The sequence below is a fragment of the Momordica charantia genome (assembly GCF_013281855.1).
Source record: "Momordica charantia cultivar OHB3-1 chromosome 10 unlocalized genomic scaffold, Mcharantia_2.0 BLBB01000010.1, whole genome shotgun sequence".
NCBI classification, from domain to species: Eukaryota; Viridiplantae; Streptophyta; class Magnoliopsida; order Cucurbitales; family Cucurbitaceae; genus Momordica; species Momordica charantia.
In genome coordinates, this window is record NW_028275158.1 from 2,636,615 (window position 1) to 2,656,241 (window position 19,627).

Consider the following 19,627-nt stretch of genomic DNA (forward strand, 5'->3'; position numbering starts at 1 on the left):
AAGCTTGGGCCTTGACCCTACGAAAATCGTCTTCCTTCAATTCAATGTCCTTCCAAAGTTAGGTTGCAACTGAAGCTCATAACTCTCACGTACGAGAAAATGCCGCAGATTTTAGGCGCGCGCACAACCTGGCAAGTTTCCTTCGGATTTTCCGATCAATTTCTCTCGTCGATGGAAAATCTGCATCGTTTTCGAAGCTTCTTTAATTGGAGGAAGAAGAAGAAGAAGAACCAGGCCGGAGCATTCGTCGAAATAATAACAAATGGCTGCGGGAAAACGTCACCGGAGAATTGCGTCTGCCGGCCGGCGGTCGGGGGAAACAGAGACATTGTCATCGTCGGTGCCGGAGTAGCTGGCGCGGCTCTTGCTTACACTCTCGGCAAGGTGCTTTTCCTTTTTCTCGTCTCCGAGGTTTTATGATTCCGAACTGAGATTCTGTTTGGTTGATGAGAAAACAGGAAACGATATCAGATGAATGAAACTAACTTTTTCATTCTTTTTTTTCTTTTCCTTTTCTATGTCTATCACGGGTTTGAGTATGAATTTTCCCGTTGATTTTCTCACCAGCCAAACAGAGTAGAAAATCAAATTAAGCTCTCTAGATCTGTGACTTGTGAGAAGGACAATCCGGGTGGAAAAATGGGCCGGAATGGTTCGAACCCATGTAGGCTTGGTTTTTTAATTTACTGGCCAGACCGCTTAATGGAATAATATATTAGTTTTACAATATTTTTAAAGCAAAAACAGCACGTATGTTTTAGTACAACATGTGCTGGTGGGAGGTCAAAATTCATGTTGGAAATATATGCCAATTATCGTGTGCTATGCTCGTTTTGGCTTTGAAAGCAAAAAAAGTAAAAATAGAATCAATACATATATATTTTTCATGTGTTTTCTTTGTAGTTTAATAACAAATTATGTCTTATATAAGTTAGCCAAAACAAAAAAAAAAGTAAAAATAGAAGTAATACATATATATTTTTCATGTGTTTTCTTTGTAGTTTGATAACAAATTATGTCTTATATAAGTTAGCCAAAGTCTAGTTATGACATTTATCTTCGATAAAAGAAAAAGAAGTTCAAATAAAATTAATATACATACGCCATGAGTTTAGTAAAATGGTAATTGACATCTTAGTATCGGTCTAAAACCAAGGTTATGAGTGAGTTCGAATCCTCTACTTCCCGTGTACATAAAAAAAATTAAAATGCATACATAAAGAATAAAATTTAACTTTTCAAACAATTTTTAGAAAGTTCAACATGGTTATGGCATTTAGCATGATCTATGTGAGGTACATTTTATTAAGATTGTAAGACCAAATATCTAAAAGAAACTGAATACAAAATCATCAAGAAGATCCTTGTGAATATGATCTTCATGTGTTCTTTCTTTCTTTCTTTTCTTTTTTCTTTTTTCCTTTTTTTATAATCTTTTTAATCTTACAGTTATTGTCGCATAGGATGGTCGAAAAGTACATATCATTGAAAGGTTCTCCAGAGAACCTGATAGAATGGTTGGAGAGTTGTTGCAACCTGGAGGCTATCTGAAGTTGATTGAATTGGGTATAGAGGGTGAGAAAGAAATTAAGACGCCTTTTTTTTTCCTTCTCAGAAACAACTTTCTGCTTTCTTCTACAAGAATTAAGTGAAATGTTCATATAACTAACTCTTTTGAAAATTTGCACTCTTATTGTCTCCTGACCTGTTTTTAGAACAATTGAAGATCGTGTTCCTCCAAAACCATGAGTTTGCGAATAGTGATTTTAGATTTACAAACCTCTAAGTTTTGTCTGTTCTACTTTATGTAACAGCTTGTATGATCCCGAAAGTTCACCATGAATGGGAAGTTGCAAAAATGTTTCTTATTCAGTTAGTCTCATGTGGCTGCAGATTGTGTCAAGGATATTGATGCACAGAAGGTGCTTGGATATGCACTTTACAAGGATGGAAAGAACACCAAATTGGCCTATCCTTTGGAAAATTTTGATTCTGATGTTTCAGGAAGAAGCTTTCATAATGGAAGGTTCATACAAAAGTTGAGGGAAAAGGCTACATCTCTACCAAAGTATTCCCCACTTCCTTCCTAGCTGTTCATTTCACTTCCAATAAAATTTTAATTTCTGTGATCTTCAAACTTATTGGGCAATGAGCATTCTGATTAATGACTTGCTGGTGATCTGTAAATGTTTGAACATTTCCTAATTTTTTCGACATTTTATGACATCTGTCCAGTGTAAAGTTGGAACAAGGAATAGTGACATCATTGCTTGAAGAAAATGGCATTATTAAAGGAGTGCAGTACAAAACTAAAGTTGGTCAAGAGCTGAAAGCTTATGCACCTCTAACTATAGTTTGCGACGGATGCTTTTCAAATTTGCGGTGCAGCCTTTGCGATCCTAAGGTAACATGCTATGCCAATCTCCACAAATCACCTAAAAGTTTTTACATAGCATCGGTGAAAGGGGAAAAGTTAAGTAATGTATTTTTTTTTTTCCTGTATGATCTAGTTTTGGTTGTTCGTTTTTGTCCCATGCTTTCGACAGGCAAATTAGCTATAATGTCACCGATTTAGCTCTCGGCTGACTTTGACATCAGTAATAAAATTTTGCAGGTTGAAATTCCTTCATGCTTTGTTGGCCTAATCTTGGAGAACTGCAATTTGCCATATGCAAATCATGGACATGTTATCTTGAAAAATCCATCTCCTATCTTGTTTTATCCTATAAGCAGCACTGAAATACGGTGCTTAGTTGATGTCCCAGGCCAAAAAGTACCTTCAGTTGCCAATGGTGAAATGGCTAACTACTTGCGGACAATTGTCGCCCCTCAGGTGTCTGCAGATTCCTTTTGATGCATACTGTAGATAATCTTCATGACGGATCCTACTAGATTCAATGGGCATATCATGTTTAGCTGAATCTTATATATGCTATAACTTGATGATTCAACGGAATCAAATTTGATATTGTCAACTCACATATTCTTTACATGACGCGTCGTGCTTGTGCAAGTGTCAAAGTGAGATTGATATATAATGTTGTTGTGTGTGATAGGTCAAATGCTTGAACTAAGCGATGTCATTTGAATTCTTGAACTTCCTCTTTGGATCCAATATTCTTTCCCCCTTTTTTTTTTCCGATACTGTTTGGCTTAACTGAATTCCTTCAACTATATCTAAAGGACTTTTCATGTGTTAGGTGCCTCCTCAGCTGTATAATTCCTTCATTGCTGCAATTGAAAAGGGAAAAATCAAAAGCATGACAAACAGAAGTATGCCTGCTGCACCCCATCCGACTGCCGGTGCCCTTCTGATGGGTGATGCATTGAATATGCGGCATCCTTTAACTGGAGGAGGAATGACTGTGGCTCTTTCTGACATTGTTATACTCCGAGACCTTCTTCGACCATTGCAGGATTTGGATGATGCTGCTGCAATATGCAAGTATCTTGAATCCTTCTACACCCTCCGAAAGGTTTCTCAAACTCTTCAATTCTTCACTAGTTAACATCAATTCTTCACTAGTTAACATCACACGTATAAATTCATCTTGGAAGAAAAATGGAGATTGGATTCCGATTAACTGCCCTGGAAACTCTAACTTCCTTGCAGCCATTGGCTTCCACAATAAACACATTGGCAGAAGCCTTGTATAAGGTCTTCTGTGCATCGCCTGATCCAGCAAGGAAGGAGATGCAACAAGCATGTTTCAACTATCTAAGCCTTGGAGGCGCATTTTCATCTGGACCAATATCTCTACTCTCTGGTCTAAATCCTTGCCCTTTCAGCTTAATTTTTCATTTCTTTGCTGTGGCCGTTTATGGCGTTGGGCGGCTGTTGCTTCCATTTCCTTCACCGAAGCGCTTATGGCTCGGAGTGCGACTTATCTATGTATGTTGTCTGATACTAAACATCTACATCACACACTTGACTGAGTCTATCTTGTTCACAAGTTTCTGATCACCAACCCCAAAATTCTTGGTTTTTTTTTTTCCTTTTCCAGGTTGCATCAAGCATTGTTTTCCCCATAATTAAGGCTGAAGGAGTTAGACAGATGTTTTTCCCCTCCACTGTGCCTGCATATTACAGGGCTCCTCCTGCCAGAAAGATGGAAGACCAAAAAGATCAGAAAAAAACCTGTTAAAAGGTGCACAATTTGCAGAAACTTCCACTTGTAAATATAATTATGAAGGATCTGAGCCTGCATATTTAGGGAAAAAAAACTATACACTTGTAATTGCAATCACATCTCCTATAGTATCAAAATAAACTATTATTCTTATATGATTACTAGTGTGCTCTAGTAAAGTTTGTAATTTAAACAAGTGAATGTAAATTTACATAGAAAATAGATGGGATCCTTTGTGTCGAACCAATGAGTTAGAAAACTTCAAAATGAAAAATATTACCTAAAATATTTAGTAGGTTTTATACTACACAGAAAAACATTAGGATTGGAAACGTAAAATAGATTGGAGAAGTTTTTAGTAACTTCCTTGGATGGGAGCTTTCTCCCTCCTTTCTAATTTCATACCATCAATGAAATTGAATAGAATAGATATGCTACTATAGTACACTTATGCAGAAAATAGATAGTCTTGTCCTCACCAGCATCACCTGCTAAAATACATGCACAGTTTATAAGTGGGTAAATATTGAAAATATTTAGTTCTGCTAATGGAGTTTTTATAAATACATAGACGTATGTGATGCAAATGTGGGTGGGGCTTAGCTTACACATCCTTCCATGAAAAACTAGTCTCTCTCACGAAAGTTGGACTCACACGTGCCAACCGACCCTGACTTATGATATGTGATCTACTGGAACTTTGACAAAGTTTCCCTTCAGCGTAGAATCAAGCAAAAGACAATCTGTTTCGATTCTTATTCTAAATTACAATATTCTTTCATGTTAATAGTGAATAAATTGAACTAATGCTTATCATGTTATAGAAATACAACATAACGAATTATTATTCGAGAAAAAGACTCTTATCTTGTGGACTCATAAATTATCCTTCAGAAGCAAGAAAACCCTAACTATATGCATTACTGAATAGTATTGTGGTCATTTTCTCAAATACTAGTTTAAAAGTAAAGAGGAAAAATATGGCCTAAGTGGATACTATGGAACAAACGATGCATCGACCTGTCTATATTTCTATGAATCTAAGTGTTCAACATCACATTTGAATGTTGAATATTGACGAGTACTAAAATATAATATTTGAAAGTTGATGGGCTAAAATAAAATATTCGAAAGTTTAGAAACAGAAACAAGATAAGAGCGAAAATTTAGGGATCAAAATATAATTTAAGCCCGTATATCAAGTATAAATATCGTAAGATAAATCCATTTTTTTAACATAAAAAATCATTTAACACACAATAAGTGTGTGCCTCCATGCATTTTGGGCTTAAGAAACAGTTCAGAGTTCTTGGCGTCTGTCTAAAACCATTTGAAAGAAGTCATTCAAATAGGCAACAAGAAACCAAAGAGACAGAACAGAGGAGTCCATAAGAAACTGATGCAAATTTGGTTCAGATTGATTGGAGAGATGATTTATTAATTAGTTTGGGTCTTGGGAATTATAACCTCACGTTTTGCACTTTTTGTTCTGAAAAAGCTAGGACAAAGGAAGAAGAGCAAAACCAGCAAGCAAAGTGGCATGAAAATGGAGATTTATGTAGCAAGAGCCATGGGAGAAGTGATGTGGTCATTGTTCGTGAAGGTGAAGGTGTTGCTGGTTCTGGTCTTGGCAAGGTTAGACATTTCATTTTGGAGGAGTGAAAAAGTAGTAGTAATGAGCGATCAGTTCGCGGGGATTTGTCTTATTCAAGAGAGAGAAAGGTCGTGGATGATTCGGTTGACATTGATGTGATGTCTTGTCTATTAAGTTATGTTGGCTGTCCAATTAGTAACCAATATCGAGAGGTGTGGACTTTAGGGAGTGCAAAAGAATAATAGTTTTTTCTTTTTTTCATTTTTTCTTCTTCTTCCCTATTTCATAGATGAATGCCATTTAATCGTCGCTCCTAAAACAGTTTTTATGTAGTATAACTAGAAAGAAAGAAAGATTGTTTTTTTTTTCTGTTGGTGTTGAAGTAATGAATATATTGAGTCTAACATGTAAGATCCAGACCCTACAACAGAAATGTTAGAACATTTACTAAATCCATAAAATTTAAACAATCATACAATACTTAAAACCGAAAACACAACCAAGGCTAAACTACAAATTGAAGAAAACATGGCAGGTTATTTAACATCAATGTACTTACTCATCATTACATATCATGGCTTGCAGGATGGGCGTCGTGTGCATATTATCGGTCAAGATTTAACAACACACAATAGAATGATCAAGGAAGTGCTTCAGCCAGGAGACCGTCTGAAATTACTTGAGTTGGGACTCGAAGGTAAGCAAGAGAATTAACTCATCAGTAGCTTTTAAATGCAAGATTTGAACATAGGTTTAAAGGTTGTTTGTTGAATCTGTGAGCAGATTGTGTGTTGGATATTGATGCTCAACAAGTTTTTGGATATGTCATACACAAGCATGGGAAATATGTTCGGCTGCCTTATCCCTTAAACAGCTAACAATTCAAATGTGACAGGAAAAAGCTTCCACAATGGCCTCTATGTACAAAGACCAAGAGAAAAGGCTGCATCTCTTCCCAAGTATTATCTCTTAACTGTCAAAATTGCACAACTTACATTGTTGCTTCATATATCTGTTGGGAGAATCGTTTTTCTTACCCTACATGATATTTTTCGTTTTAAACCCAAGTTTCATGAACTTAGTTTTAGATTCTACCTGAAATGTTTCGTACGAGTGAAGATATTGTCCTTACTTATAAATTCACGATCCTTTCCAAATTCTAATCGATAGAGGACTTTGATGGCACCCTTAATAATGTCTTCCCTCAGCATGGAATTCAAGCAGGGAACTATCCTAGGCCTACTAAAGCAGAAGGAGACAAAAAAATGATTAGGAAATGGTACCGCGTGCAGATCTCAGTCATATGCGACGGGTGCTACTCGAACATAGGGCGGTTTATGTGCAACCATAAGGTGATGTGAAAGCTCTTCTCTAAAGATGAATAAACCACCACTCAACTCAAAAGCTTAAGCTGATAGGTTGGATAAATTTGATTCATTTATAAGTATCTCAACCTTGGCATATAGGATAGTAGTTACAAAGTTTTGAAACAATTTGAGAATTTGTCCAATGAAAGAGAAAAAAAAAATGGTAACAACACGGAGTAAAATATTTTTTTAAATGTAATAGGTATAAAAGTCTATGACCAAATTATATATATATTTTTTTACTTTGTGGAATGAGAAAACTCCATGCATTCTAACATGTTTTTCTGTTTGATGTTTGTTTTCAGAGAGCTACAAATTGTATTTTTAAGACGTTGAAGATGAAGGCTGGTGGAGTAGTGAAAATGTCCCTTCCAAGAAAAAGAAAGAGAGATCAAGCCTTTTCGCTTATTGAATGAATTTTCCATCTTCTAGTTTTTGCTCTAAATTTTCTTAACAAAAAATGTAGCAATTTAGTATACAAAAATGGTATCAACTCTTGTAAGTACAAATATTTTTTTAAACTATTTCAACTCTTCTTACCAAAAAAATGATAAATTAAGAGATGTGGGGTGGGACTATTTTATCAGGTCTCAATAGAAGCATAAAGCAAAATTATATTTTTCGTCCTTGAAATTTGGTTTATGTTTCATTTTAACTATTTAAGTTTTATCGTCCTTGAAATTTGGTTTATGTTTCATTTTAACTATTTAAGTTTTAAACTCAAACATTAAAGTTTCTGTCAAGAGAAGGGACTAGAAAAAGTTGAGAGAAATCTTAGATTCATCCTATCCACATAGAAGAGGCAGAGAGGTGAAAAACTTGAGAGTTGAGAAGTGCGATGTAAGAGAACGTAGAGACTTGAAAAAAACCGAGATACAGACTCGAGAGATTTGAGTGAGGTGAGTAGCGAAATAATTAATCCGAACAAAACCCTAGACTGATATTTATATATATATAATATTTAGTCGATCGATTTTTTGTTCTTTTTCTTTTTTTTTTCAGTACAACAAAGACGAAGATAAAAGAAATCAACTTTTAATTTATAAAGGAGCCAGACTAAGCAGTTACTCTGAAGTTCTCAACCCAAACACTATTTATCTAAATTACGGAAATACCCTCGACTGAGAGCAAGCCGGGATGTATGATATGACTAAATAGACCTCAATCTTTCGCCGGAATGCCGAGGATGCGCTCTCGCCCATGGCGGCGCGATTGACTCTGTTTCTCTCTATGCCTCCATTTTCCGCTCTGTGAAGCTTCGATCTGCATCGTCCGCCTCAATTTCTAGGTCGGTATTATGTTCACAACTTTAGATATCTATTATTATACTTGCATATCGGTTCAGGCATTTGCATTGCATGTAGGTTCATCGTTTTTCTTTTTCTCCATAGAACCCTAATTTCTATATTAGAAGCTTGATTCAGATCTTAGAATCATGTCTGGAAGCTGCTTGGTTTTGTTGCACGGAAGTTCCGGTTCTTGTAGTTTTGTGGCCCTGTTGAAGAAAGGCAGATTTGGTCTTAGTTTTACTGCATTTTTCCTGATTGGGCCGTTAATTCTGATTGTTTTTTAGTAAGAAATCAATGGCACTTGAAAATTTTCATACTGTTCATTTAATGCTGAAGACTGTCAAACTTAGTTCGACTTTTCAGTGAGCTCCATATCAATTTTTTTTTTGTTTTTTTTTACTACTATAAAATAATATTAATAACAATAAAATAAAAATCACTAGGATTGAAGAAAGTATGGATGAGGGCATCAAGGCAAGTTCCGCCAAGAATAACCAGAAAACCCTCCGAGGAGAAAACTAGAAAAGATGTACATTGAATCCCCCTTACAGATACATGCCCCCAATCAGAGGAACCCATAAATAGAGATACAATCCTAAATTCAGGATTAGTAGAGGCTCACAAAGAAGAAATAAAATGAATTTCACCCAAAGTGCTATCTATTAATCTATCTTCTGGCTATTTATAGTGTATGTTCTTGGACACTAGCATTTATTTAATAGAGAACCTCTGAATCCTTCAGCCAGAATGAGTTAGAGTTATTAATATGAAGAATCAAGAATCAACTTCTTTTATATTATCAGAAAGAAAAACGATCAACTTTTTTTTTTAGTATGTCCTGAAAGAACGAACTTACTTTTACATTTGAGAACACTACTTTATTGGCTAATCTTTATGCATACATGCATGTTCATCTATGGGTGCTTCATGTTCATTTTTAACACTATACATTTTCTTTGTTTAGCTAGCTGGCTGTTTCTGTTTTCGCTCTCGCATATTTTCTTATAATTTTTTTTCCATCTAAACTATTAGTCATCTCTTTTCCCAAATTTATCAAGATTAAATAAAATCGTGTTAAAATGGCTCTTTCAGACCCTTTTCCTGCTTATGAGAGCTGATTTGTGAACATCCCAAGAGTCTAATAAACATTGCGTGGAAACAAATCCCTCAATCACTTCATTGCAATAAGGAAAGAGAAAGTTCAAAGAATTTTGTTCGTTATGTAGAGCAACTGGTTCCGAGATTGGATTGCCTCACATGGAGGATCATACATTTGTTGTAGGTCAAGAGTTTCCTGATGTCAAGGCATTTCGAAATGCAATTAAAGAAGCTGCTATTGCTCAGCACTTTGAGCTACGAATTATCAAGAGTGACTTGGTACGTTATTTTGCAAGATGTGCCGAAGAGGGTTGCCCGTGGCGCATTCGTGCCGTTAAGCTTCCTAATTCTCCAGCCTTCACAATTAGAAGCCTTGAAGGGATACATACGTGTGGGCAAAATGCACAAAATGGACATCATCAGGCCTCCATAGATTGGATTGTGAGTTTCATAGAGGAGCGATTGCGGCATGACATTCATTATAAACCAAAGGATATATTACATGACATCCATAAGCAGTATGGTATCACTATACCATATAAGCAGGCTTGGCGAGCAAAGGAACGAGGCCTTGCCACAATTTTTGGTTCTTCTGAAGAAGGTTACTGTCTGCTTCCAGCGTACTGTGAACAAATAAGAAAAGCCAATCCTGGAACTGTTGCAGAAGTGTTCACAAATGGTTCAGATAATTGCTTTCACCGACTCTTTGTTTCATTTTATGCATCCATATACGGGTTTCTAAATGGTTGCTTCCCTGTGATCGGGCTAGGCGGAATCCAGCTTAAAAGCAAATACCTTGGTACTCTGCTATCAGCTACTTCTTATGATGCTGATGGTGGGCTATTTCCACTTGCTTTTGGTGTAGTTGATGCTGAAAATGAGGAAAGTTGGATGTGGTTTTTGTCAGAGTTACACAAGGCACTCGAGATGAACACTCAGAATATACTGCACCTCACATTTTTATCAAATGGGCAAAAAGGAATTTTAGATGCTTTGAGAAGGCAATTCCGAAATTCTTCACATGCATTTTGTATGCGCTACTTAAGTGAAAGTATGGGGAAAGAGTTCAAAAACTCGAGGCTTGTTAATCTTCTGTGGAAAGCGGCATATGCTACAACTACAATTGCTTTCAAAGAGAGAATGTTAGAAATAGAAGAGGTTTCACCGGAAGCTGCTAAGTGGATACAGCAATTTCCACCCTCTCATTGGGCATTAGTTTATTTTGAGGGAACTCGGTATGGACATCTCTCTTCAAATATAGAGCAATTCACTAAATGGATTCTCGAGGCACGTGAGTTACCCATCGTCCAGGTGATTGAGCGGATTCATAGTAAACTAATGGCCGAGTTTGAAGAGCGGCGTGCGAGGAGTTCATCGTGGTATTCTTTCCTGACCCCATCAGCTGAAAAACGAATAATGGAAGCAATCAACCTTGCCTCCTCGTATCAAGTTCTTCGATCCGATGAGGTAGAGTTTGAGGTTCTATCAGCAGAGAGATCAGATATAGTCAATATCGGAAAGCGATGTTGCTCCTGTCGTGATTGGCAGCTCTATGGAATCCCTTGCTCTCATGCAGTTGCAGCCATTGCCTCATGTAGAAAAGATGTCTATGCCTTTACAGAGAAGTGCTTTACAGTTTCTGGTTACCGGGAAACATATGCAAAAGGTATATACCCCATTCCAGGTAAACTCGAATGGAAAAAACACGATGAAACTCCCATGGATGACAATGCACAAATCATTCGACCACCTAAGTTTCGTCGACCACCAGGACGGCCTGAAAAGAAGAGAATTTGTGTAGAGGACCTGAACCGTGAGAAACATACCGTGCATTGTAGTCGATGTAATCAAACCGGACACTACAAGACTACCTGCAAGGCAGAGCTCATAAAGAGCATAGAACAGTTCTAGAAGTCAAATTTTGTGTAGGACTCGTATTGTCAAGTAGACAATATTTCTTGTCTAGGTAGCAGTTGGCTCTTAGATTGTGTAAAAATAGGAGAAATCCCCATTCTCTAGTTTGCATATGCAGACTGACTGGTTTTGGTTTTGTGAGAATGGTAAAAATGATGCTATATTTAAAATCCCACATGCTTAGAACTCTTGGAAGAAAATGGTAGCCATCTATCTTTATTGCTACAGAAAGTGTTGGATTTGTGCCATTGTTCATTTTCACAAATAAATTTCCATTTTGTCAAAGTGATCTATGCTTGGTCAGCTGGCAAAGTGATTTATGGCATTATGCCATTGATCATTTTCACATGACTTTGACTTTTTTTTTTCTTTTGTTATTCAGCTACCGTCCAGACATTGATTCTAAATTTTAGAGACTAAAAATGTTTATTTTCAAACTTCAGGGACTAAAACTATATTTTATCTTAAATTAAATATGTTCAAGCGTAGATCTTTCCATTGACTAAACAGGAAATTTTGATTAAATTTTCAAATATGAAGTCAAGTACACTTCTTCGAGAAATAGCCTACTTATTTCTTGAAGAGAATGAGAAATATACGAAATATACTTGACAATGTTAAATTATTAATACCATTTGAACGTGTTATATGAAGTGGGACAAATCATAGGAGTCTACTAAAAGAATCTTTTGGACAATGGGTTCCCAAATGGCGAAATTTGTATTCCTATGGTCTGAGATTAGTACTCTTGTAATTGATTTTTTAGATTGAGGATTTAATTCTTTTATAATTCATAGGGTGATATCTGACCCATATTTTGTTGAATAAATATTTTAATATCCGTACATAAATGAGTGTATTAGTTTAGCTCAACTCAACGATAATTGATATTTGTCTCTAACTAAAAATTGATGAGTTCAAATTTTCTCACCCCCACTTGTTCCGAAGAAAAAAAAGGTTACTCTCTGTGGTATATTTTTTATTTCTAATTCACATGTTTAGAAAATGTACAAACTTAATTTTTTTTAGTATAATAGGTGCAGGTGAAAATTCGTATAGACTTGTACAATGTAATTAATGCAATAAGTATCATGTTTGAGAAGTACATTCAGAATGGATTTGAAAAACAAATTACAGTTCATTTGATGGTGTACTTCTACTTCGTTTGAGAAGAATATAACTTTTTTTTCAAACAAAAAAAATGACATTGTGGAAATCAAAGTGATATAATTTTTTATCAATAGATCTGTTAAATCCCTTTTCAAAATAAATAAATCCTATCAAATCAACAAATTCCACGAGTCTTATCTAGTCTTATCTTTATTATTGTGATCCATCTAATTGTTTCATTAAATATTTCCAATAAATATCACAAAAAATTACACTTATTAGAGGATATAAAAATAACTTCAATCCAATATAACTCAACTAGTTGAAACAACTTCGATCGAATATAACTCAACTAGTTGAGACATGTGTACCTGATAAAAAATCATGAGTTTGAATTTCCACTCCCACGTATTTAAGATAACTCCTAACAAAACTCTAAAATAAGAATAGTAAAAGATGGATAAGAGAGCAACAAATAAGATTACACGTTCGAAACCAAGATACATTTAGTATCGATCAAACTTGAGCTAATTAAGTGACATAACATAAATTTATTAATTCAAAGAGAGAAAGATACCCCAGTTACTTAATACAGATCTCAAAATGCAATTTCTTAAATGAAACCCACAGAATCTTCCCATATGCCCAGAAACGCCTCCAACGAAAACTGAAACGCTCTGTACATTTCAAATGAAAATGAAATGCCAAAGACAAATCTTAGAAACAACATAGAGTTGAATCACTCACTTCCCCCTTTTCACTTGTACAGCTGCTTGAATCTTCTGCAGGCTTCCAGAACATTTTCCCTGTGACCAAAAGCACTTACTCTGACAAATCCTTCACCTCCGGGTCCGAAACCGCTTCCAGGCGTGGTCACGACATGTGTTTTCTCCAGTATTTCAGCAAATACGTCCCACGAACTCCGGCCAGGGAAATGAACCCACACATATGGTGCATTTTTCCCTCCATACACATTGAATCCAAGCGAGTTAAATGTGTCCATTATGATGCTAGAATTTTCTTTGTAGAACCCGATAACCCCGCGCATAGCCTGCAAAGTAGAAGTCAATAAATTTCATGATTTCCGTTGTAATTTGTTGCACCGATGTCAAATATGAATTTTATTGCGTTCAATAAAGGGCTCCAAATTTGCAGACCTCAAGCCCATCCGGTGAAAGACAAGCCAGGCCCCCAGCTTGGGCAACGTTGGATGCACCGTTGAAGCAAGTAGAAACAATGCGGTTGAAATCTTTAGCAACGGGAAATCCATCAGAAAACAAGAGCTCCTTTGGAACTACTGTCCAACCAAGACGGACTCCAGTAAATCCCGCATATTTGCTAAACGATGACGTCTCGATCGCAACCTGCACTATGAAAAAATAGATTGCGGGACATACCTCAACCGTATGACATATATTGGCCATCATTCCTCAATGAAGGAAAAATAAATAATGAAAAAAAAAAATCAGCCAATTAAAGATCCAAATATCTATCATAAAGTCTAATGTAATTTAGGTAAATTGCTCAACCCACCCAACAAGTTAGCAGTTGTTACAATTATACTCCTGAACTTCTTGTTACAAAAATTAAACCATTAAACCCTCAACCTTTCATAAATTGGACCCCTGAACATTCAAATAGTAAAAATTAAACCCACAAACTTTAATAAGTGAGAAAATTGCACCGAAAATTGCACCGAAAATTTTCAATTGCAAAAAGTAAAACTCTTGAACTTTAAGAACATAGATCTAGAAAAAAATCAGCCAATTAAAAATCCAAATATCTATTACAACTAGATCTCTTCTTGCTATTTCAAGCTTCTCTAAGGGCATAATTGATTCCCTACTCAGTCATCATCTCTACTAATTCCTTTGGACATTAATTTTCCATTTGAAGAGAGATTCGAGCTAAAGTGCCTTGAGAGAAAATTCTTATGCCTGCTATTCCTAATTTTAAAGAGCTTGTTCTTCTACATGTTCTCATCTAGAATTGTGAATTTGCTCCAGCCTGCAGATATGCTAAAAACATTCGTGGATGGTCGCATCCAAACCATTTTGATTTTCAAGTTTGTACATAACAATAGGGTGGCCAAAGATACACTTTTGAACTCTGAAAGATTGAAAACTTTGAGACAAATGTATTATGGTGGTATTGGCAATCGGAATGAAAGTACCTAAAATGTAAGTCTAATACCAATAGCAGAATTGAAGTAATCTTAATGAAATTTACCTCCTTCGCTCCAGGAATTTCAAAGATAGAACTTGGATTATCCTCTGACATATACATCGCATATGCCGAATCATAAACTATAATTGACCCATTCTTTTTAGCAAACTGCACCAGTTGGGTCAACTGTTCCCTAGATGCAGCAGAGCCCGTAGGATTGTTTGGTGAACAGAAAAATATGATATCTGTCCGGGGAACCTTAGAGAAATCAGGAAAAAAGCCATTTTCTGGAGTACACCTCATGTATTCAATGTTGCTATATTTTTGAACATCTTTATTGTACAATCCAGTCTGCCCCAAGATGACGCTCGAATCCACATAAGCCTACAGTTCCACAAATAATAGATTAGAAATAAAATCCGTAGAGGGTTGGTATGAAGTTCTATAGCCTAAACAATGCACACCTTCGGATATTACTACATAACTACCTAAAAAACATAAATCAAGAAGTGAGAAGACAGACTAATAGAGTGACAAAAAATACTAATCTCACATATTTTTCTTAGTTTTAAAAACAAATTATAGTATTATCTATTGCCTGAGCTGCAATGAACTTATCCGTGAGCTAAAATTACCAAACCTACAAGTGAAGTTATCTAATTGTGCAAATGCAAATGTGAATTGCAGAGAGTAAAGATGAGTCGCAGATAAATGATTGAACAGAATAAGAACTTCATATTTTTAGCAATACGTCGCCCAATTTAAGCAAATATCTCATACATAGGTAGGACGGCAAAATATTATAAGTGTACCAGTTCAATATCTAAAATTTTCACCAATGAGAAGAGGAAATTACCGGGTATGATGGGTCTTGCACCGCCATAGACACATTGGATCCAAAAACAAGCTGCCAAAAGTGGGAAGAGATGTTAAATTGTAACAAGACGATTAGTCAAGCTACCTGCTAAGTTTGATGATCAACATTAAGATAACCTCTTGTTTAAAATATAAAGATTACACAAAAAACCAATATCCAGGAAGAAATTTGTTCCAAACTGAAACACCATACCTGAAGACGTGTTATGTCACATTTTGCACCATCAGAGACAAAGATATCATCTTCCTCTATTCCAAGGTCGCTATAAAATGTTTTGCCAATTAAAGCTCTCACTGGCTGTACAAAGAAACAACTAAATTAGAGTTTTCAATCATGAAAAAAAATTACCCGAAAGAAGTCAAATTATCAAGTCAATGCCAAAATGACAAAATAGGCACCTACCATACTTCATGAAGTGTATACCAGTTACTGTCAGCTTAATAAATTAAAACTATAAGAGCATTAAGGTGGCAGAAATTTCTGAAAGAAATCCTAGCCAGAAAGCACATGCTTGACTAGGTATGCGATATTGAGAATACATTATCTCTGATACAAACAGTCCAAAGCATTCAACCCAAAATAACAATTAACGACAAAAAGGAAAAATTCATCAAAAGTTTTAACTAAACATTATTGAGTATGATCATTTCAAGTAGAACGTTTAACATGATATTATTGAATCAAAGAAAGTGAGCAAAAGTTTATGATACGAAATAAAGAAATAAGTAATAAGAGAGAGAGCAAAATTACCAAAATTGACACAAAAAGTGATGACAAGGAGGCAAGCAACAAAATAAAGAACTTGGGAGGAAAAATCCATAATGCGTCTCACTGAAAGTGTATCATCGGTGCCACACTCAGGCACATTGCTTGACTTAAGCCAAAATAACGTGCTTAGATTGTTTAGAGGTGCAGGTGAAATGCTGAGTGCCTTTCACAATATTGGCCTGTGTTTCCTATTTGATCACGCTAACCTTTTTTCTCTAAATGGAAAGAGAGAAAGTTTTAGTTAAAGAAATAGGGAAAAACAAAACCTATCCAAAAAGGCACCAAAGCCCGCAAGCAAAAGGAGGATTACAAAAAAGATATCCAATTGGTACAAAAGAAAAGGGAGTGTAGTTATAAAAACTTTTCAAGAGAGAGGACCACACATCAAAGTTCTGTACAGAGTACATTAAATCAAAGATATCTCCAAGGTCTCTATAAGAATTGGATAAAGTTCTCCTGTAATTCACCTTCCACAGCTTCCAAAGACCAATCACAATAGCATTTTCCCACTAGACCTTAGCTCATCCTATAAAAGCATGGCCTCCAAGGCTTTGCTGGATGAAGTCTACAACTGACTAAAGTTTGCTCCAACTAGGACCAAAGTTCAAAAAGAGGCCATCATCCCATTAGTTTAGGGCAAAAGTACAGTACAGTGAACAATAAGGATGGAGCACTGCTCTACCGGTTGACCCTCCCCTTATCTTGGAAACATTTCTTGTGGGGTACCATTTTATAAAGGAAAGGAAACTTCTTTGGATGAATTTTAACAGAGGTTTTTTCTGGGTCATATGGCATGAGAGGAACCAGCAGGTCTTCAATGGAAAAGAACTCTCCTTTGAACGTTTTTTGGAAGCTATAGTCTTTTTAGTTCTTTCCCCTTTTTCACAACTATAGCTTTTCTACCCTTGTATGCAGCTGGAAAAGCTTTCTGTAATCCCTCTTATGGGCCACTTTTGTAATTTCATATTATCAATGAAATTGTTTCTTCTATATATATATATATATATATATATTTGTGTGAAACTTCAAAGATGAGAGAACCATTTCCAAATATAGAAACTTCAGCATAAGTATATCAAATATTTTCAACAACTGAATACCTTTTCGCCCTGCTCAGATCCATAGCCACTGTAACCCTCCAGTGTGGACAATGCATGTGATCTCTACCAGACAAAGAAACAGTATAGTCATAAATGAGATAAAAACAGTCTGTTTAACAACGACATCAACAACAAAACAACAAAAAAAAAATAAGTGCATTATTGCCAGGAGGCTCGTATCTTCTTGCATGAAAAAGACTCCAAGGCAACCCTCCAGCTCAGTGCAGACAATTGGAAAAAGTCGTAATGAGTAAATTGGACACCATAGAATAGTTTTATTTCATAGAAAGTAAACTTTCATAGCGGAGTTGGTTAACATCACAGTGAATTCAGTTGAATGAAACAAAACTTACATGCAAATGTTTATAAAGAAGGGACTAATTTCAATGGGAAGGATATGGCAGTACCCTTCCCACGGTAAACAGATAACAGAATAGACAAGAGTTTATCCAGAATTAAGATTACCAGACGATACGAAAAGACACGACCAATCACAGGCAAGAAGGCCCATATTTTCATAACAATAAAAGGTTAAATATTTTAAAGATTCTGACGAACCTTCCTTCTCGAACAGTGTAACAAAATTCAACTTCAACGGGTATCCTAGCCCGAAAACTACTGTTTCTCGACAAAGTTGGTTCATTATTCTTACATCTACTCAGAAATCTATATCTTCGCTGTGGCTTACACGAGTTACGAGAACCAGAAGCAGGGAATTATTCGTACCTTTGCCATGGCCGACGTAATAACCTCAGGAATAGGTTCAGTAGTGTCACCAATTCCAAGGCTAATTACTTTTGCATCAGGATACTTGAGCAAGTGTGCAGATCTTCTTCTTGCGATCTATTATTAGATATACATGTATAAAATTACTGCTAAAATTAATACAAAGTGATAACATCGAGATTCCAAGATGAAAAGAAATATAAAAGGCTCAAGCATGCCAATTCTTCAACAGCGAGAACAAGGACCTTGAGAAAAATGCACCACACACCTCGGGGAAAAGGTAGCCAGCTTGAAGTTTGGCCAAGTTCGCATTTCGAGAGACCGCTGTTTTGTAACCTTAAGAAATAACAAAAAAAAAACATCAAGAATAAGAAAGAAACTACTAAGATCACATTCTTTCCGCAAATAGCGAAGTATGGAAATCATGTTTTTCCATCAAAATGGGAGATTCATATATCTCTATATTCAAAAACAAACTGTCATTTGTGCAATACCTGTCTTGGATTCTTGGGGCGTTGCAACACACTTGCAAACGCCGGCGCTTTTTCGCGGCAATGATACCGTCGGATTCCTGCAGCAGAAACTAGTTAATTTTCTACGAAATTCTACGTAACGAAACAATACACGCACAGCAGTTCCATGACTGACAAAAACAAAACGAAATCGAAAGAAGAAATACTTGGCATTGAAACTGGAATGCGCGAACAAAGCAGAGGAAGACGATGAGAGAGCAGCGGAAGATAAGCTGTGCGTAGCTGACATTTTTTTTCCTGTATCGTATGAACTAGAAAAGAGATCAGTGAAATGAGGACCCTCCACGACTACCGAACGGCGGGAAGTTGCCGGTTTTTTAAGCGCCACTGAAACCCTAAATTTGGACAGCGTGAACGGCGTCGTTTCATGTTAAAAATAATAATTATTATTTTAAAAAAATAAAGAAGCCACGTGTTTTTCATTACCCTTTTCTTTACACGAAAACAGCGTAAACTGCCATTTAAACACTTTTAATCATTCACAAGCATTTCGAAAGCATAATATAATATAAAATCACATCATAATTATGAATTTATTAGGTAACTTAAACTTATTAAAGTTTTAAGAAATTGACAAAGCCGTCAAAATTTAATAAACTGACGGAAAAAAAGTGAGATAATATAATATTTCATGTTAAATTACATACTTACTAATAATGTCATAATTTGATTAATTTAGCTTTTAAGCTATTTCTTGAAATTCTTATGTTGCAGTAAATTTAAATTTTGATAAGTTATCTCTTGAAATTCTTATATGTTGCGGTAAATTTAAATTTTAATTCTTCTGGTCTAAAAATTTTTAATTAAATTATTTAGTTTTAATTTTGGTTTCATTAATTTAGATGAATTAAATTTTTGAATATTTTTAGGAGATTTGTAATTAAATATTAGAACTCAAAAGTTTAAATTTTTAATTTTTCCGGTTGGATTCCAAGATCAAATAACTATCTTAAAT

General features: G+C 35.6%; 4 protein-coding genes across 5 annotated transcripts; 3 read left to right on the plus strand and 1 right to left on the minus strand.

Annotated features, from left to right (window-relative positions):
* On the plus strand, positions 1-4,373 carry LOC111017664 (squalene monooxygenase SE1). Its single transcript, XM_022293482.2, has 8 exons — positions 1-384; positions 1,464-1,575; positions 1,894-2,068; positions 2,236-2,404; positions 2,615-2,833; positions 3,201-3,476; positions 3,614-3,892; positions 4,005-4,373. The coding sequence occupies exons 1-8, from the start codon at positions 100-102 to the stop codon at positions 4,143-4,145; spliced, it is 1,656 nt and encodes a 551-aa protein (XP_022149174.1). The 5' UTR covers positions 1-99; the 3' UTR covers positions 4,146-4,373.
* Positions 4,374-5,405: 1,032 nt separating this feature from the next.
* On the plus strand, positions 5,406-7,070 carry LOC148208392 (FAD/NAD(P)-binding oxidoreductase family protein). Its single transcript, XM_088118698.1, has 5 exons — positions 5,406-5,469; positions 5,629-5,765; positions 6,310-6,421; positions 6,620-6,683; positions 6,895-7,070. The coding sequence occupies exons 1-5, from the start codon at positions 5,406-5,408 to the stop codon at positions 6,902-6,904; spliced, it is 387 nt and encodes a 128-aa protein (XP_087974824.1). The 3' UTR covers positions 6,905-7,070.
* Positions 7,071-7,397: 327 nt separating this feature from the next.
* Positions 7,398-11,677, plus strand: LOC111017663 (uncharacterized). 2 transcript variants are annotated; one of them, XM_088119072.1, is made up of 3 exons: positions 7,398-7,990; positions 8,094-8,379; positions 9,473-11,677. In XM_088119072.1, the coding sequence occupies exon 3, from the start codon at positions 9,638-9,640 to the stop codon at positions 11,387-11,389; it is 1,752 nt and encodes a 583-aa protein (XP_087975198.1). In that variant the 5' UTR covers positions 7,398-7,990; positions 8,094-8,379; positions 9,473-9,637; the 3' UTR covers positions 11,390-11,677. The 2 variants fall into 2 exon arrangements, with proteins under 2 accessions (XP_087975198.1, XP_022149173.1); XM_022293481.2 differs by having other exon boundaries at positions 7,398-8,379.
* Positions 11,678-13,038: 1,361 nt separating this feature from the next.
* AGD2 (Pyridoxal phosphate (PLP)-dependent transferases superfamily protein) lies at positions 13,039-18,979 on the minus strand. The gene is made up of 10 exons (XM_022293517.2): positions 18,819-18,979; positions 18,634-18,710; positions 18,408-18,475; positions 18,140-18,256; positions 17,414-17,476; positions 15,738-15,842; positions 15,525-15,575; positions 14,732-15,052; positions 13,660-13,866; positions 13,039-13,553 (listed from the first exon to the last, which is right to left on the minus strand). Exons 1-10 carry the CDS (start codon positions 18,899-18,901, stop codon positions 13,260-13,262), a joined length of 1,386 nt encoding a protein of 461 aa, XP_022149209.1. The 5' UTR covers positions 18,902-18,979; the 3' UTR covers positions 13,039-13,259.
* Between the last annotated feature and the right edge of the window lie 648 nt (positions 18,980-19,627).

Bases quoted from the DNA above. Each gene is read 5' to 3' on its own strand.
- LOC111017663 (XM_022293481.2), top strand. From the start codon at position 9,638: ATGGAGGATCATACATTTGTTGTAGGTCAAGAGTTTCCTGATGTCAAG.
- AGD2 (XM_022293517.2), bottom strand. From the start codon at position 18,901: ATGTCAGCTACGCACAGCTTATCTTCCGCTGCTCTCTCATCGTCTTCC. The intron at 15,053-15,524 runs GTAATTTCCTCT...GTGGAACTGTAG, and splicing joins TGCAAGACCCATCATACCCG to GCTTATGTGGATTCGAGCGT. The intron at 13,867-14,731 runs GTAAATTTCATT...TTCATAGTGCAG, and splicing joins AAATTCCTGGAGCGAAGGAG to GTTGCGATCGAGACGTCATC.
- LOC148208392 (XM_088118698.1), top strand. From the start codon at position 5,406: ATGCATTTTGGGCTTAAGAAACAGTTCAGAGTTCTTGGCGTCTGTCTA. The intron at 5,766-6,309 runs GTTAGACATTTC...CATGGCTTGCAG, and splicing joins CTGGTTCTGGTCTTGGCAAG to GATGGGCGTCGTGTGCATAT. The intron at 6,422-6,619 runs GTAAGCAAGAGA...CAAATGTGACAG, and splicing joins ACTTGAGTTGGGACTCGAAG to GAAAAAGCTTCCACAATGGC.
- LOC111017664 (XM_022293482.2), top strand. From the start codon at position 100: ATGCCGCAGATTTTAGGCGCGCGCACAACCTGGCAAGTTTCCTTCGGA. The intron at 2,069-2,235 runs GTATTCCCCACT...ACATCTGTCCAG, and splicing joins AAGGCTACATCTCTACCAAA to TGTAAAGTTGGAACAAGGAA. The intron at 2,405-2,614 runs GTAACATGCTAT...AAAATTTTGCAG, and splicing joins GCAGCCTTTGCGATCCTAAG to GTTGAAATTCCTTCATGCTT.